Raw genomic sequence first — 17,954 nt, 5'->3', positions numbered from 1 at the left:
TGACAAATCCCAGTCTCGATCCGTGCCAACCCAACAGACACTTTCGGAGATACCCGTAATGCACCTTTATAGTCACCCAGTTACGTTGTGACGTTTGGCACACCCAAAGCACTCCTACGGTATCCGGGAGTTGCACGATCTCATGGTCTAAGGAAAAGATACTTGACATTGGAAAAGCTCTAGCAAACGAAACTACACGATCTTTTATGCTATGCTTAAGTTGGGTCTTGTCCATCACATCATTCTCCTAATGATGTGATCCCGTTATCAATGACATCCTATGTCCATAGTCAGGAAACCATGACTATCTGTTGATCAACGAGCTAGTCAACTAGAGGCTTACTAGGGACAGGTTGTGGTCTATGTATTCACACATGTATTACGATTTCCGGACAATACAATTATAGCATGAATAAAAGACTATTATCATGAACACAGAAATATAATAATAACCATTTATTATTGCCTCTAGGGCATATTTCCAACAGTCTCCCACTTGCACTAGAGTCAATAATCTAGTTACATTGTGATGAATCGAACACCCATTGCGTCCTGGTGTTGATCATGTTTTGCCCTAGGGAGAGGTTTAGTCAACGGATCTGCTACATTCAGGTCCGTGTGTACTTTACAAATATCTATGTCTCCATTTTGAACACTTTCACGAATGGAGTTGAAGCGACGCTTGATATGCCTGGTCTTCCTGTGAAACCTGGGCTCCTTCGCAAGGGCAATAGCTCCAGTGTTGTCACAGAAGAGAGTCATTGGGCCCGACGCATTGGGAATCACCCCTAGGTCGGTAATGAACTCCTTCATCCAGACTGCTTCCTGTGCTGCCTCCGAGGCTGCCATGTATTCCGCTTCACATGTAGATCCCGCCACGACGCTTTGCTTGCAACTGCACCAGCTTACTGCTCCTCTATTCAAAATATACACGTATCCGGTCTGTGACTTCGAGTCATCCGGATCTGTGTCGAAGCTAGCGTCGACGTAACCCTTTACGACGAGCTCTTCGTCACCTCCATAAACGAGAAACATATCCTTAGTCCTCTTCAGGTACTTCAGGATATTCTTGACCGCTGTCCAGTGTTCCTTGCCGGGATTACTTTGGTACCTTCCTACCAAACTTACGGCAAGGTTTACATCAGGTCTGGTACACAGCATGGCATACATAATAGACCCTATGGCCGAGGCATAGGGGATGACACTCATCTCTTCTATATCTTCTGCCGTGGTCGGGCATTGAGCCGTGCTCAATTGCACACCTTGCAATACAGGCAAGAACCCCTTCTTGGACTGATCCATACTGAACTTCTTCAATATCTTGTCAAGGTATGTACTCTGTGAAAGACCAATGAGGCGTCTTGATCTATCTCTATAGATCTTGATGCCTAATATATAAGCAGCTTCTCCAAGGTCCTTCATTGAAAAACACTTATTCAAATAGGCCTTTATACTTTCCAAGAATTCTATATCATTTCCCATCAATAATATGTCATCCACATATAATATGAGAAATGCTACAGAGCTCCCACTCACTTTCTTGTAAACACAGGCTTCTCCATAAGTCTGTGTAAACCCAAACGCTTTGATCATCTCATCAAAGCGAATGTTCCAACTCCGAGATGCTTGCACCAGCCCATAGATTGAGCGCTGGAGCTTGCATACTTTGTTAGCATTCTTAGGATCGACAAAACCTTCCGGCTGCATCATATACAACTCTTCCTTAAGGAAGCCGTTAAGGAATGCCGTTTTGACGTCCATCTGCCATATCTCATAATCATAGTATGCGGCAATTGCTAACATGATTCGGACGGACTTCAGCTTCGCTACGGGTGAGAAAGTCTCATCGTAGTCAACCCCTTGAACTTGTCGATAACCCTTAGCGACAAGTCGAGCTTTGTAGATGGTCACATTACCATCTGCGTCCGTCTTCTTCTTAAAGATCCATTTGTTTTCTATGGCTCGCCGCTCATCGGGCAAGTCAGTCAAAGTCCATACTTTGTTTTCATACATGGATTCTATCTCGGATTTCATGGCTTCTAGCCATTTGTCGGAATCCGGGCCCGCCATCGCTTCTTCATAGTTCGAAGGTTCACCGTTGTCTAACAACATGATTTCCAGGACAGGGTTGCCGTACCACTCTGGTGCGGAACGTGTCCTTGTGGACCTACGAAGTTCAGTGGCAACTTGATCCGAAGCTTCATGATCATCATCATTAACTTCCTCCCCCGTCGGTGTAGGCACCACAGGAACATTTTCCCGCGCTGCGCTATTTTCCGACTCGGAAGGGGTGACTATCACCTCATCAAGTTCCACTTTCCTCCCACTCAATTCTTTCGAGAGAAACTCCTTCTCTAGAAAGGACCCGTTCTTGGCAACGAAGATCTTGCCTTCGGATCTGAGGTAGAAGGTATACCCAATAGTTTCCTTAGGGTATCCTATGAAGACGCATTTTTCCGATTTGGGTTCGAGCTTTTCAGGTTGAAGTTTCTTGACATAAGCATCGCATCCCCAAACTTTTAGAAACGACAGCTTAGGTTTCTTCCCAAACCATAATTCATACGGTGTCGTCTCAACGGATTTAGACGGTGCCCTATTTAAAGTGAATGCGGCAGTCTCTAAAGCATAACCCCAAAATGAGAGCGGTAAATCGGTAAGAGACATCATAGATCGCACCATATCCAATAGAGTGCGATTACGACGTTCGGACACACCATTTCTCTGAGGTGTTCCAGGCGGCGTGAGTTGTGAAACTATTCCACATTTCCTTAAGTGTGTACCAAATTCGTGACTTAAATATTCTCCACCACGATCTGATCGTAAGAATTTTATTTTCCTGTCACGTTGATTCTCAACCTCACTCTGAAATTCCTTGAACTTTTCAAAGGTTTCAGACTTGTGTTTCATTAGGTAGACATACCCATATCTACTTAAATCATCAGTGAGAGTGAGAACATAACGATATCCTCCGCGAGCCTCAACACTCATTGGACCGCACACATCGGTATGTATGATTTCCAATAAGTTGGTTGCTCGCTCCATTGTTCCGGAGAACGGAGTCTTGGTCATCTTACCCATGAGGCATGGTTCGCACGTGTCAAATGATTCGTAATCAAGAGACTCCAAAAGTCCATCTGCATGGAGCTTCTTCATGCGCTTGACACCAATGTGACCAAGGCGGCAGTGCCACAAGTATGTGGGACTATCGTTATCAACTTTACATCTTTTGGTATTCACACTATGAACATGTGTAGCATCACGTTCGAGATTCATCAAGAATAAACCATTGACCAGCGGGGCATGACCATAAAACATATCTCTCAAATAAATAGAACAACCATTATTCTCAGATTTAAATGAGTAGCCATCTCGAATTAAACGAGATCCAGATACAATGTTCATGCTCAAAGCTGGCACTAAATAACAATTATTGAGGTTTATAACTAATCCCGTGGGTAGATGCAGAGGTAGCGTGCCGACGGCGATCACATCGACCTTGGAACCATTCCCGACGCGCATCGTCACCTCGTCTTTTGCCAGTCTCCGTTTATTCCGTAGTTCCTGATTTGAGTTACAAATATGAGCAACCGCACCGGTATCAAATACCCAGGAGCTACTACGAGTACTGGTAAGGTACACATCAATTACTTGTATATCACATATACCTTGGGTGTTGCCGGCCTTCTTCTTGTCCGCTAAATATTTGGGGCAGTTCCGCTTCCAGTGACCACTTCCCTTGCAATAAAAGCACTCAGTCTCGGGCTTGGGTCCATTCTTTGACTTCTTCCCGGTAACTGGCTTACCGGGCGCGGCAACTCCCTTGCCGTCCTTCTTGAAGTTCTTCTTACCCTTGCCCTTCTTGAACTTAGTGGTTTTATTCACCATCAACACTTGATGTTCTTTTCTGATCTCTACCTCAGCTGATTTCAGCATTGAATACACCTCGGGAATGGTCTTTTCCATCCCCTGCATATTGTAGTTCATCACAAAGCTCTTGTAGCTTGGTGGAAGCGACTGGAGGATTCTGTCAATGACCGCGTCATCCGGGAGATTAACTCCCAGCTGAGACAAGCGGTTGTGCAACCCAGACATTCTGAGTATGTGCTCACTAACAGAACTGTTCTCCTCCATTTTACAGCTGAAGAACTTGTCGGAGACATCATATCTCTCGACCCGGGCATGAGCTTGAAAAACCAGTTTCAGCTCCTCGAACATCTCATATGCTCCATGTTTCTCAAAACGCTTTTGGAGACCCGGTTCTAAGCTGTAAAGCATGCCGCACTGAACGAGGGAGTAATCATCAGCACGCTGCTGCCAAGCGTTCATAACGTCTTGGTTCTCAGGGATTGGTGCTTCACCTAGCGGTGCTTCTAAGACATAATCTTTCTTGGCTGCTATGAGGATGATCCTCAGGTTCCGGACCCAGTCCGTATAGTTGCTGCCATCATCTTTCAGCTTGGTTTTCTCTAGGAACGCGTTGAAATTGAGGACAACGTGGGCCATTTGATCTACAATACATAGTGTAAAGATTTAGACTAAGTTCATGATAATTAAGTTCATATAATCAAATTATTTAATGAACTCCCACTCAGATAGACATCCCTCTAGTTATCTAAGTGAAACATGATCCGAACTCAACTAGGCCGTGTCCGATCATCACGTGAGACGGACTAGTCAAGATCGGTGAACATCTCCATGTTGATCGTATCTTCTATACGACTCATGCTCGACCTTTCGGTCCTCCGTGTTCCGAGGCCATGTCTGTACATGCTAGGCTCGTCAAGTCAACCTAAGTGTATTGCGTGTGTTCCGAGGCCATGTCTGTACATGCTAGGCTCGTCAACACCCGTTGTATGCGAACGTAAGAATCTATCACACCCGATCATCACGTGGTGCTTCGAAACGACGAACCTTCGCAACGGTGCACAGTTAGGGTGAACACTTTCTTGAAATTATTATAAGGGATCATCCTACTTGCTACCGTCGTACTAAGCAAATAAGATGCAAAAACATGATAAACATCACATGCAATCAAATAGTGACATGATATGGCCAATATCATCATGCTCCTTTGATCTCCATCTTCGGGGCACCATGATCATCTTCGTCACCGGCATGACACCATGATCTCCATCATCATGATCTCCATCATTGTGTCTTCATGAAGTTGTCACGCCAACGATTACTTCTACTTCTATGGCTAACCGTTTAGCAACAAAGTAAAGTAAATTACATGGCGTTATTCAATGACACGCAGGTCATGCAAAATAATAAAGACAACTCCTATGGCTCCTGCCGGTTGTCATACTCATCGACATGCAAGTCGTGATTCCTATTACAAGAATATGATCAATCTCATACATCACATATATCATTCATCACATCTTCTGGCCATATCATATCACATATATCACTTGCTGCAAAAACAAGTTAGACGTCCTCTAATTGTTGTTGCAAGTTTTTACGTGGTTTGTAGGTTTCTAGCAAGAACGATTTCTTACCTACGTATGACCACAACGTGATTTGCCAATTTCTATTTACCCTTCATAAGGACCCTTTTCATCGAATCCGTTCCGACTAAAGTAGGAGAGACAGACACCCGCTAGCCACCTTATGCAACTAGTGCATGTCAGTCGGTGGAACCTGTCTCACGTAAGCGTACGTGTAAGGTCGGTCCGGGCCGCTTCATCCTACAATGCCGCCGAAACAAGAAACGACTAGTAGCGGCAAGAAGAATTGGCAACATCAACGCCCACAACTTCTTTGTGTTCTACTCGTGCATAGTAACTACGCATAGGCCTGGCTCATGATGCCACTGTTGGGAATCGTAGCATAATTTAAAATTTTCCTACGCTCACCAAGATGCATCTATGGAGTCTACTAGCAACGAGGGGAAAGGAGTGGATCTACATACCCTTGTAGATCGCGAGCGGAAGCGTTCCAATGAACGTGGATGACGGAGTCGTACTCGCCGTGATCCAAATCACCGATGACCGAGTGCCGAACGGACGGCACCTCCGCGTTCAACACACGTACGGTGCAGCGACGTCTCCTCCTTTCTTGATCCAGCAAGGGGGGAGGAGAGGTTGATGGAGATCCAACAGCACGACGGCGTGGTGGTGGATGTAGCGGCTCTCTGGCAGGGCTTCGCCGAGCTTCTGCGCGCGAGAGAGAGGTGTTGCAGGGGAGGAGGGAGGCGCCAAAGGCTGTGTGTTTGCTGCCCTCCCTCCCCCCCACTATTTATAGGACCCCTTGGGAGGGGGGAGCCGGCCAAAACCCATCTAGGGTTGGGGGGGGCGGCGGCCAAGGGGGGGAAGGGGTTGCCTTGCCCCCCAAGGCAAGGGGGAACTCCCCCCCCTAGGGTTCCCAACCCTAGGCGCATGGGGGGAGGCCCAAGGAGGCGCCCCAGCCCACTAGGGGCTGGTTCCCTTCCACTTTCAGCCCACGGGGCCCTCCGGGACAGGTGGCCCCACCCGGTGGACCCCCGGGACCCTTCCGGTGGTCCCGGTACAATACCGATAAACCCCGAAACTTTCCCGGTGGCCAAAACTGGACTTCCTATATATAATTCTTCACCTCCGGACCATTCCGGAACCTCTCGTGACGTCCGGGATCTCATCCGGGACTCCGAACAACTTTCGGGTTTCCGCATACATATATCTCTACAACCCTAGCGTCACCGGACCTTAAGTGTGTAGACCCTACGGGTTCGGGAGACATGCAGACATGACCGAGACGCCTCTCCGGTCAATAACCAACAGCGGGATCTGGATACCCATGTTGGCTCCCACATGTTCCACGATGATATCATCGGGTGAACCACGGTGTCGAGGATTCAATCAATCCGTATGCAATTCCCTTTGTCAATCGGTATGTTACTTGCCCGAGATTCGATCGTCGGTATCCCAATACCTAGTTCAATCTCGTTACCGGCAAGTCTCTTTACTCGTACCGCAATGCATGATCCCGTGACTAACGCCTTAGTCACATTGAGCTCATTATGATGATGCATTACCGAGTGGGCCCAGAGATACCTCTCCGTTTACACGGAGTGACAAATCCCAGTCTCGATCCGTGCCAACCCAACAGACACTTTCGGAGATACCCGTAATGCACCTTTATAGTCACCCAGTTACGTTGTGACGTTTGGCACACCCAAAGCACTCCTACGGTATCCGGGAGTTGCACGATCTCATGGTCTAAGGAAAAGATACTTGACATTGGAAAAGCTCTAGCAAACGAAACTACACGATCTTTTATGCTATGCTTAAGTTGGGTCTTGTCCATCACATCATTCTCCTAATGATGTGATCCCGTTATCAATGACATCCTATGTCCATAGTCAGGAAACCATGACTATCTGTTGATCAACGAGCTAGTCAACTAGAGGCTTACTAGGGACAGGTTGTGGTCTATGTATTCACACATGTATTACGATTTCCGGACAATACAATTATAGCATGAATAAAAGACTATTATCATGAACACAGAAATATAATAATAACCATTTATTATTGCCTCTAGGGCATATTTCCAACAAGTTTCTTGCGTCCTCAGGCGGGTCTTCAGATCGGAGATGTCAGCTTCAAACTTCTTGCAAGCAGCCTGCATAATTTTCGGGTTATAGGATGAACAGTTATTATGCAATTTTAATGTCCCAAGCACTTTCCAAGCAAAGACACTTGGCACTTGGGGGCTAATGCATATCGAACGTTTCTATTTACAAATTGCCGGTTCAAGCGAGTAAGCCGGAACTTAAGTCTACAACATATTCTATCATAAGTCGTAGACTTGGGGGCTAGAGTATGGTAAGAATAACAAGATAACCATGCAGTAAGCAAGAAGAAAGAAGAGTAGTACCTCAGACTTCTGCTGAATCTGGTTCACCATGCCGATCTCTACATCCCGGCTCTTGTGCACTTGGTTGACATAGCCGGAGACGATCTCTCCAGTGTTCAGATTGGCGTGGTCGGTGAGGTCCAGATTAACCCGGCGGTGCTGTAGCAACTCCTCCTTGGCGGAGCACTTGGCCAGTGCAGTAGGTCTCCTCGGCTCAACAAACTCTGTCCGGGTGATTACCACGTCCGGGTCATTGACCGGCTGAGCCGAGCTAGAGGTCTCCGGGTTAGCAGAAGCTTCTGCAGTTGCCTTGTCGGTTGGAGCGGTGCTTCGGGAGCGGAGGCAGCTGGCGGTTCTTGAGCTGCTACCTCCGGTTCAGGCAAGTCCGGCTCTTCGACCGGCTTATTCTTCTTCGCCCTCTTGGTGAGCTTTGCCTGGGCACTGAAAGGACAAAAAGGTTAGTACAAAGGTATGAGCAAAGATAAGCACAACAAGAGATGATCATCATTACCCGGGTACGGTCTTGAAGGCCGGCAGGCTTGATTGCATCGAGTCACCAGAGGAGGGTGAGGTTTCCTGATAGTTTGAATCAGAAGAATTGAGCGGTTGACGTATAACACCCGCCAAAGGATGAAAAGGGTACAAGTTGGAGATAACCTCGGTTCGGCGTTTCCTCGATGCGTCGGGTAAGCCGGAGGAGAGGTCAGCGTCCTTGTTGGTCCGGGTGTGCCGCCGGCTCTCATGAGTCTGTTGCTTCAAAAGAAATTGAGGATCTTGATAAGCTAAAGGATGAGAAAATCTTACTTTCCGGGTTACCCTTCGGACTTTCAGCCTTGGCAAGGGCTCCGAGTCGGAGGAACGTGTCATTACCTCTTCAACCACCGGGTTACTTGCTCCGGTGTCATCCTGTTGATGAACAGTATTGATAAGGTGGACAGAAATGAACAACAAATACAACAAGAGCTTACAGGTTCAGGGGTTACCACTGACTCGGAGCTGTCGCTTAGTTGCAGCAGCTCTGAAGCAGTAGGCCTACTTCCCTTCTTACGGGGACCAGCTCTCTTGGCGGCTTTCTTAGCCTTCCTGGCCTTCTTGGCCGCCTCATGGTCATATTTGACCTTCCAGAATTTGTCATCAGCCTGAAAAATACAATGATGATTTCTTAAAGATTCAGATGAAGGTTATCTACAGAAGAAGATAAGATGTTCAGATCAGCGGCTTACTGCTGGGGCTGGGTTGGTCTTGCAGAAGGGGGCTAACCCGGTCCTCCCGCAGTCTGCCAAGCTCTCATTTAAAAGGGCCTTGGTCATGTCTTCAGCAACGTCTTCAGGAAGATCGTTGCGGCTGTGTCGCGGGGGGTCATCTTTCCGGCCTGTGTATTCACACATTAAGCCGGGGCGGCAGCTCAGGGGGATCACCCGCCACGAGATCCAGACCCGGACCAGATCAATTCCGTTGAGACCATTGCCCAGGAGAGCCTTGATCTTGTTGATGGTGGGGAGCAGAGGTTGGCGCTCCGCCTGAGTTAACTTGTCAGACAGAGGGTGAGTTGGTTCCAGACGTGAAGGGCGAAAGCCGGGCAGCGGGCTCTCGTCAGCCGGCGACGTGTCTTGGCAATAGAACCACGTCTGGTTCCAGTCCTTTGGGTGACTCGGCGGCTCGGCGTAAGGGAAAAGGCAGTCTCTCCGTCGCTGAATGGAGATGCCGCCAAGTTCCAAGCTTGGCCCGTTGGCGCACTCGTTCTGACTGTTCAGGTAGAAGAGCTCTCTGAAGAGCAGCAGGCTGGGCTCCTCTCCAAGGTAGACTTCGTAGAACACTTGGAAGTTGCATATATTGGACACAGAATTGGGTCCTATGTCTTGTGGCCGCAGGTCAAAGAAATTCAGCACGTCTCTAAAGAACTTTGAGCCGGGCGGTGCAAAGCCCCGGCTCATGTGATCCGCAAAAATGACCACCTCCCCGTCCCTTGGCTGTGGTCTCTCCTCTGATGGGTCGGGGGCACGGTAGGACATGACGTCCTTCTTAGGCAGGTAACCCGACTTCATGAAATCTGTTAAAGTCTCATCGGTGACATTGGACCTCATCCAATTGCATGTGATGGGAGCTTTGGGAGCTTTGGGAGGCATGGTGAAAGTCGGACGCCTATGATAAAAGTAAAATGTCCGGTTTAATTGTAAGCCGGAGGAAATTTACAGTTCAGTGTTTAAAGTGGCGGCTTATGGAGGGGCCTAATGACATATATCTAAGTGCATCGGGTTATCTAAGCCGCTGGTGTGCTTGAGAGTAATTTAAATCGTCTACAGCCTTGTTGTAAGTGAGCCGGAAAATTCTACGGCGCGTGGTTTCTTTAAACCGCAAATGTAAACCGCCATGACTCAACGAGTGCAGTTTTTTACTAAGTGTGGTGAAAACAGGTTTCACACATTGCAGTAAATAATTTGGATCAAAATGGTCGGCTAAAAAGAAAATTTCTAGACCTAAAACAGATGCAGGAGAAAGTTCGCAGGTTCAAATGGGACTTCTATGCAGTAGAAAGGGATCTATGAACATTGGAATGGGTGTGAAACCACTACCGCAGCCGTCCTATGCAGATAGAGATCAAGAAAGGCAGTAAAAATAAAAACTACCAAGAACTCGCGAACGACGGCGAAGAACACGGGAAGAACAACAGGAGCTTAACGCAGATCTATCCTACGAGGAGGAAGGAACTTACGGATGCAGGGGTTCGCCGCGGTTCTCTGGACGGTTCAGGGTGATGCAGCGGCCAAGGACGACGAGGACGCGGAGCTCTGTTGCGGCGGCGGCGGCGGCGAAGCTCGAGCAGCACGGGGGCAGTGAGAGGAAGGAGGCGACAGAAGAGGGAGAATGAGAAAGACCCGAGGGTCGGGCTATTTATAAGGCCAGTCTCATAAGTGGGCGCGAGAAACGAGGAGGCCACGGCGCGGTTATCTCGCCCGAGAGGCGCCTCGATTTTTGGGATGGCAGTAAAGATAAGATCCGTTGCGGATCTGGTGGAGTAAAAAATGGACTTAATGGAAGATGACGTCACGGCGGATTACCCGGAGTCCAGAGGATGACGTCACGCCGGGTTATGGCCTTCACACAATTATAAGCCGAAGATTTTCTGTCGAAAGAATTGAAGATTGACATGAGCCGGCTCAAATCAATCTGGGGCCTAATGTTGAGGATATAAACCTTAGAGTCACCCGCCAGAAGGGGCCGGGTTACTCATAAGGGTCATCACTTGAAGCCGGGTGCTAAGCCTGAAGACGGTGGGCCAAAGATGGGCTTAAGACCCGGAGATGGTTTAAGGCCCGTAGTGATAAACCGCCGTATGGCGAGACTTGTAGTGTAAGGCAAGAATAGTTGAGAGTCCGAGCCGGACACTTTTATAAGCCGACCGGGACTCTGAGAGCCGCTGGGCGTCAACCTCTCTATATAAAGGGACGACCCGGCAGCGGTTTAGGGACAAGAAAGATCTCATCGAGAGCCAGGCATAGCAGTTAAGCTCCCTGGTCATCGAAACCCTAATCAATACCACCTCAACTGGACGTAGGCTTTTACCTTCACCGTAAGGGGCCGAACCAGTATAAACCCTCGTGTTCCTTGTCCCGTTAACCCCTTCAAGCTTCCTAGCGGCGATGGCTCCACGACTAAGTCCTAGCTTGAGGACATCTGCCGTGACAATTCCACGACAGAACCCTTTGTGGATGACAGGTAGAATGAAGAGCCTATGCCTTTGTGATCACCTGATCGGAACCATTGGTTCCTCTTTGGAGAGTGCAAGAACAAATGATGAACACCTGGATAAGTGCCTTGATGATTACGTCAGGCTTTGTCAATCTCAATATACGCGGGCTAACTACAATCTGACGGCAAATTTGAGACAAACCGGCTTTCTTGAGACGCCAAACTCCTTTATATGAAGTTGGAGAAAGAGATGTTTTCTAGTTTGCGATAGATTTCATTGAATTGGTTTCTAGCTTGTGATAGATTTTGATTTTCTCATAGAGATGTTTTTTTTTTTACAATTCAGTTTGAAACATTCATTGAATTGTTTTCTAGTTTGTGGAACTTATATGTACTGTAATGTATTTATACAAGTCAGTGTCTATTTTTCAGTATATATCCTTAACAATCTTAGTAGAATGCTCTAGAGCATATAAGCTGTATCTTCATTGATGTTTATAGTGTACAACTGTTTATTTTAGGGTAAAAAGTAGTGTATAGTATAAGGTAAACAAAAAACTACAGTGTATAATCATCTACCTATTGTGTAAAAAACCTATAGCCTTGGCACCGAGTAGTCATGGCAGCAATCGATTGTTTGGTCTGCAGGATTACAGCCCATAAAGTTCTTTTCCTAAGAAATCTATGCTCTGTCATAGCCTCATAGGAGAGCAAATTTGACAAAATTGACCTGTGGACGAAATCAAATCACAGAATGAACTGTCCGTGAAACTATTTCACGCGGCTGACTTTTTATGTGACGCCCGACACGAAGGCGTCACACTACACTGTGCAACGCCTCACAGATAGGCGCTACACGCCTGGCCAGCGTTGCACCCCAGACTGCCTAAAAATTGCTAAGTCATTGTGCAGAGCCTAAGAGCTAGACGCTGCACCGTATAGTGTGGCGCCTAGCTCTCAGGCGCTGCACTAGTGGTTGCACTACAAAATGAAGCAACCACTAGTGCAACGCCTAGAAGCTAGGCGCTACACTGTATAGTGTGGCGCCTAGCTCTCAGGCGCTGCACACTGACTTAGTAATTTTCGGATCACACGGGTGCGACGCTGGCAGGCGTATAGCGCCTATCTGTGAGGCGTTGCACAGTGTAGTGTGGCGCCTTCGTGTCGGGCGTCACACAAAAAGGTCAGCCGTGTGAAATAGTTTTACGGGCAGTTCATTCTGTGATTTGATTTCGTCCATAGATCAAATTTGTCAATTTTGCCTCATAGGAGTGGGTATCATGGTATAAAAAGAACCCGTGGTCTTCAGGTAAAAACACTAGAGCCCTGGCACAGAGTAGTCAGTTGTGGCAGCAGCTACTTGTTTGATTTTAGGATTCCAACCCTACTTTTGAATATGTCACGGGAGAGTTCTAATTCGCCAATATTTCTATACCAGTTATTTAGAACACTCATATTTTTCGATCAATTAACAGCATGACCTATCAGTTACTGTGCCAAAGTACAAACTTTCAGATCTGCATCTACGAGCATTTCAGCACCAAGTTTCCACAATCAACCAATAAAATACAGTCAAGTCTGGATCATGTACACTTTGCACAACACCGTTCATCCATGGCCCAAGCAGTTCAGCAAACAATGTAAACACAGTTTATTTGACACAGGTAACAGACTAAGTTCATATAGCTACACATAATAACAAGCCAGAAGATTCACTGGATACTGCGGCATGCCCAATGTCGAACATGCAAGACACGAGTAGCTTCCAAGCACGCACATTACCAGAAACAGCAGCAGCACTCCTCCAGACAGCAGCAGCAGCATAGAGCGGCCAACCTGCAAAAGGAAACGCAAGGTTAATGCGATGAAAACAGGAAAATAGAATGGAAATACCGGGGGTCTTGTGCAATAAAATGCTTCAGCCATTGAGTTAAGCATCTATACACATCTTTGTCAAACAAGAAATCTGTACCAAGACATTATCCTGTGTAGTATGAATTGACACTCCGGTATGGTGTAAGTCTAAAACCCCGAAAATACATTGATTAAGGCATGTAGACTTTCAGCTACGGATTACATTACATAAAAAAGGACAGACCCAGTGCATAGAAGCTCCCAAAGGGAAGGGTTATAGGAACCTAGTCTTACCCCTGCAAAGTGCAATGCAGAGAGGCTGGTTTGAACCCAGGACTTCTTGGTACAAGTGGGGAGGATTTCACCACTGCGCCAAGCCCGCCCTCAGTGATTACCTTACATCTACTTAATAATTTAAAGACTGATTAAATGTATAGTATTATTTCGCATGAAATGAAAACTCTTCGCTAGTCCACAGGTTCAAGGCTTGGTGCCCAAAATGACGTGTGCAGCTATCAGTCATCCAACAGGTGCTTGCATAACACACTGACTGTTTTTTTTTCCTTTTGGGTTCAGCCAACAGGTAGTACATTCAAACAAGTTAATTATACGCACTTCTAAAGGGATGTATTTTGGGTGGACACAAAGCATTGATGAACATGAGCATCTATTGGTTATTCCAGATAGCCGCTGTCTAAGGTCAATGACTATCTGCAACTCTGCATCAGGCAACAGTGTGCACCAGTCTAGCAGACGTATCCTACCTCCATTCTCTTTTAGATGTCGATTTAGAGTGCATAAATGCAGTGTTCCAAAGATGTGCAAACAATATGTCAACTAACCATGATAAACAATGGATTTAACGATATTGATAAATCAAATATCACATGGTCAACAAAAACTTTATGGGCTCCTGCTACAGCGTGGCATCATCTCGAAGTTGTGTGTTACTAAATGTTTCAATATGGAGGCAAATGCACACCAGCATATATCTGTGATTCTGTATAATATCGCTTCTACACAATGCTTTGTTTCTTAGGTGCTAGTAGATACAAGACTTCTCATTGTGAAGTTTTTGTTTAGGCAACAACTACTGAATTATCTATTTATTACACAAATTCAGCCAGCACAGGAAAATTAATCTCTGGATGATGTATTCGCGATTCAGACATACTTTAGTTTCGAATATGCAAACGATTTCATAAAGAACCAACCAAGCCCCTCTCAAAAAGACACCAAAGAGCTAGCTCAAGAAAAACTAAGCATGACCCCATGATCTCAATTCTCAACAATGAGTTCCAAGTTCGTCATAGAGAAAAACTACATTACTGGTGCAGTATAAACAAGAATTTAACCACAGCCAGCAACACATCCGAATCACATGCCCAAAACTCATAATACATATTGAGAGAAGGCCTGAATTAACATTACCATCCTTTGAGGAAGCCAAGGCAGCAGTCATCGTCGTTGTGGTGGTGGTGGTGATGATGACCATGGTGGTGGTGGTGGTCCTCGGCGTGGTGGTCATGGTGGTGGTGGCCGTGGTGGTGATGGCCACTGTGCGGCGGCGGGGGCGGGTAGTAGTAGGGCGGTGGCTGCTGTGGCTGGCCCTGGCTGAAGTATCCCTGGTACCCCGGAGGCGGCGGCGGCTGCTGCTGCTGCGGCGGGTAGTACGGGCCCTGCTGCCCGCCGGCCGGCGGCGGGTACACCGGCGAATACCCTGCAGGCCGCGCGGAACAAAAACGCAGATCAGACCATGGCAGGCCCTACCCAGCAACACACGCTCCCCAATCGATCGGGGAAAGTGACGCGTCGGCGCCGATTTGGGGAGGGTTTGGGGGGAGTTCGCGAGAGATGAACGGGGGGCGGGGCGGGGACTTGCCTGGCGGCGGGTAGGACTCCTGCGGAGGGACCTGCTGGTAGCTCATCCTCTCTCGGCGTCGGCGGCGGAGCCGATCCCTTTCTCCTCGTGATCTACGGCGGGCGGGCGGGTCGTTTGGTTGACGCCGGGACGGAGGAAAGACGAGACGAGAAGCAAACCGCACGGGGTTCTCGCCGCGGCCCAGCGACTTCCTTCCGCTTCCCGTGGGCTCTACTGCTATATAAGGTTTACCACTGCAACTAACCAACAAAGCTGGAATAGCTCAGTTGGCTAGAGCGTGTGGCTGTTAACCACAAGGTCGGAGGTTCGAGCCCTCCTTCTAGCGATTTTTATTTTTGATTTAAATTAATTTTTCCCCCTTTTGCCATCACTTCAGATGTCGGTTTAATCAAAACTATTGTTTTTACCATCACATGACATGTCGTTTTTTTTCAAACTAATATTGCCCGTGTCATTTTTCACTTTCCCATGACACAATGTTTCATTTTCATTCAATTCTCCCATTTTGCCATCACATGAGATGTCGTTTTCATCCAAACTATTTTTATTGCCATGATGTGTTGTTTTCGTTCAAAAATATTGCCCGTGTCATTTTTATTAAAAGTACTACTTGGCCTTTTCTGAACCTTGTATGTGGGTCGATGAAGCCTCTATCTTCCTTTTGAATGCTCTTATAAACGATGAACTTTCATTGGGAATGAATAAATGAGCCTGAGGGTTTTCCTTGCAAAAAAAAGTACTGCTTGGCCTTTTATCACATGAGACCAGAATTAAAGCTTAAATCCTTGGTAAAGAAATGATAACCCACTTTAATGACACATATATGACACCAAAACATAGAGTTGAATTCTTGGCTGGTTGGTCATTTCTCATTTTCTACTAAAAAGGTTGGTTCTCGACCAAACGAAAGTATGCACATGAGACTCCCATGGTGAGGGTTTCTCTTCCCCTCTCACGACTGCAGCGTCCAAGGCACTCAACCCCTTCAAGCTTCAGTAGCGAACCCGTGAATACACCTTCACTCTACTTGCCACTCTGGCTAGTAGTTTAGCCACTGAGGCGCTAGTAATTTAGCCACTCAGGCAATTGGCAGAGAAGGGGATCCCGGTGCATCAGCTCTGGCCGGTAGTTTAGGTTAGGGTTCTTTCTCACGAAGGAGCAGTGTTCAGCAGATTGTGGCGATTCATCTTCGAGTTGGTCTTCCGAGCACCAGTCCTCCTCGAGCTCGCCGTCATGACTAAGTCGGCGGAGCTCCGGCATAGATTCATGTTGTCTCCTTTGGACAGTGAGGTTAGGGTTTCTCGCTGTGCGTGACTGATGACGAGATTTAGTGTCAAGTGCTTTAGATCGATTCAAGGGTTTAATGGTGAACGATTGCAGCCCTGGGGTGCTGGTCTTTACGGGCACGTGCACGAATACTTCTTGTGTGACCATCGACAAGGTCAAGCTGACTCTGGTAGGGGAGTAGAGATAGTTGCGCGTCGCCGGCTCTTTCTGACGATGGTAGTGGTCGTTCGTGACCTCTAAAATAAATCTGGGTCCTTTTTCGAAAACAAAATCTGTCGGTTCTGGAATCCTCGTCCTACCAAACAGTGACACTACCTACCCTACTGTATATACTACTCCCTCCGTATCAATTGAACTGCTAAAACGACATATATTATGATGCAGAGGTTGTAAAACAGTTTGATTCCCTTAAATACGTGCGCTTCGTAAGCACCTATGTGCATCTGGAGTGGAGTGTGCTGTCTGGTGCAGGAATGGTCGTCAGTAGTCAGGCCATGGCTTGATGATCGCTCGAACGGCTTCTGCTGTATGCGTGAAGGAAAATAGGAATTTAACCGATCAAACGGCAGAGTGCATGAAACAAAGAAAAAGAACAACAAGAGTGGCTGCAGCCTGCTGCATGCGCGAACAGATTAAGATCTCGACCGATCAAGCTCCATATATAATGAAGCAAAGAATAGAAGGGCAAGAGCGAAATTGATCAGGTGAGTGATTACCTGGTTTGGTGCTCGATCGGTATCTTGTGGGTTTTCATCTGGCAGGTCTCGCTAATGAAACTGGGAGCCATGATTGATCTTCCCATAAAAAAGAAGTAAACAAAGAACAATTACCCAATTGTGATGAATGGATTGAGTAAGAAAAGAGATGAGAGGCTGACATGGAAGATAAGGGCCACTCGGGCTAGCCAAGGAGACTGCCTGTTGTACATAGTGAGAAATCACATATATACATGCAGAGATGTAAGTGTAATCGATCAAGCTATATATCCACAGGCAAGTCATCCTTGGCTACCAGAAGAAGCCCTTACCACCATGCAAGTCCCCTCCCTCTCTCTAGATCTTCTTCTTCTTCTTCTTCTTCTTCTTCTTCTTCTTCGCGCCTCTCCCTAATGCTCTCTCTCTCTCTACATGGCAATCGGAGACTTTCCTCATTCGGCCAGGCTGCGTGCCCCATTTGTAGCACCTCAAAGTGGCAAAGCATCGCTGAGCAGAATATTGCCGATGCAGGCAAAGCAACGGGTCCAGATCTTTCCCTCATTTGGAAAATATTCTGAGAATCCGGTCGCCGTGGCCGTATAATTTGTGCGGCCCGTGCTGCCCGAAGATCGCATCTCTGCTGCTGCAACTTGGCGGGTGTAGGCCGGCCGCGTTGACAGTGGAGAATGGAATTTTGACGGAACCTC

The 17,954-nt window shown here is 47.1% G+C and overlaps 1 protein-coding gene and 1 non-coding gene across 2 annotated transcripts; one reads left to right on the top strand and one right to left on the bottom strand.

Moving 5' to 3' along the window:
* Window positions 1–13,053: 13,053 nt before the first annotated feature.
* Window positions 13,054–15,463, bottom strand: LOC123122114 (cysteine-rich and transmembrane domain-containing protein WIH2). The gene is made up of 3 exons (XM_044542258.1): window positions 15,266–15,463; window positions 14,815–15,103; window positions 13,054–13,365 (listed from the first exon to the last, which is right to left on the bottom strand). Exons 1-3 carry the CDS (start codon window positions 15,309–15,311, stop codon window positions 13,308–13,310), a joined length of 393 nt encoding a protein of 130 aa, XP_044398193.1. The 5' UTR covers window positions 15,312–15,463; the 3' UTR covers window positions 13,054–13,307.
* A 53-nt stretch (window positions 15,464–15,516) lies between these two features.
* TRNAN-GUU (transfer RNA asparagine (anticodon GUU)) lies at window positions 15,517–15,590 on the top strand. The gene has a single exon. It is a non-coding gene; the product is annotated as a tRNA-Asn (tRNA).
* The last annotated feature ends 2,364 nt before the right edge of the window (window positions 15,591–17,954 follow it).

The sequence above is a fragment of the Triticum aestivum genome, chromosome 5D (assembly GCF_018294505.1).
Source record: "Triticum aestivum cultivar Chinese Spring chromosome 5D, IWGSC CS RefSeq v2.1, whole genome shotgun sequence".
Classification (NCBI taxonomy): domain Eukaryota; kingdom Viridiplantae; phylum Streptophyta; class Magnoliopsida; order Poales; family Poaceae; genus Triticum; species Triticum aestivum.
This window is presented reverse-complemented; position numbering and strand designations above follow the sequence as displayed.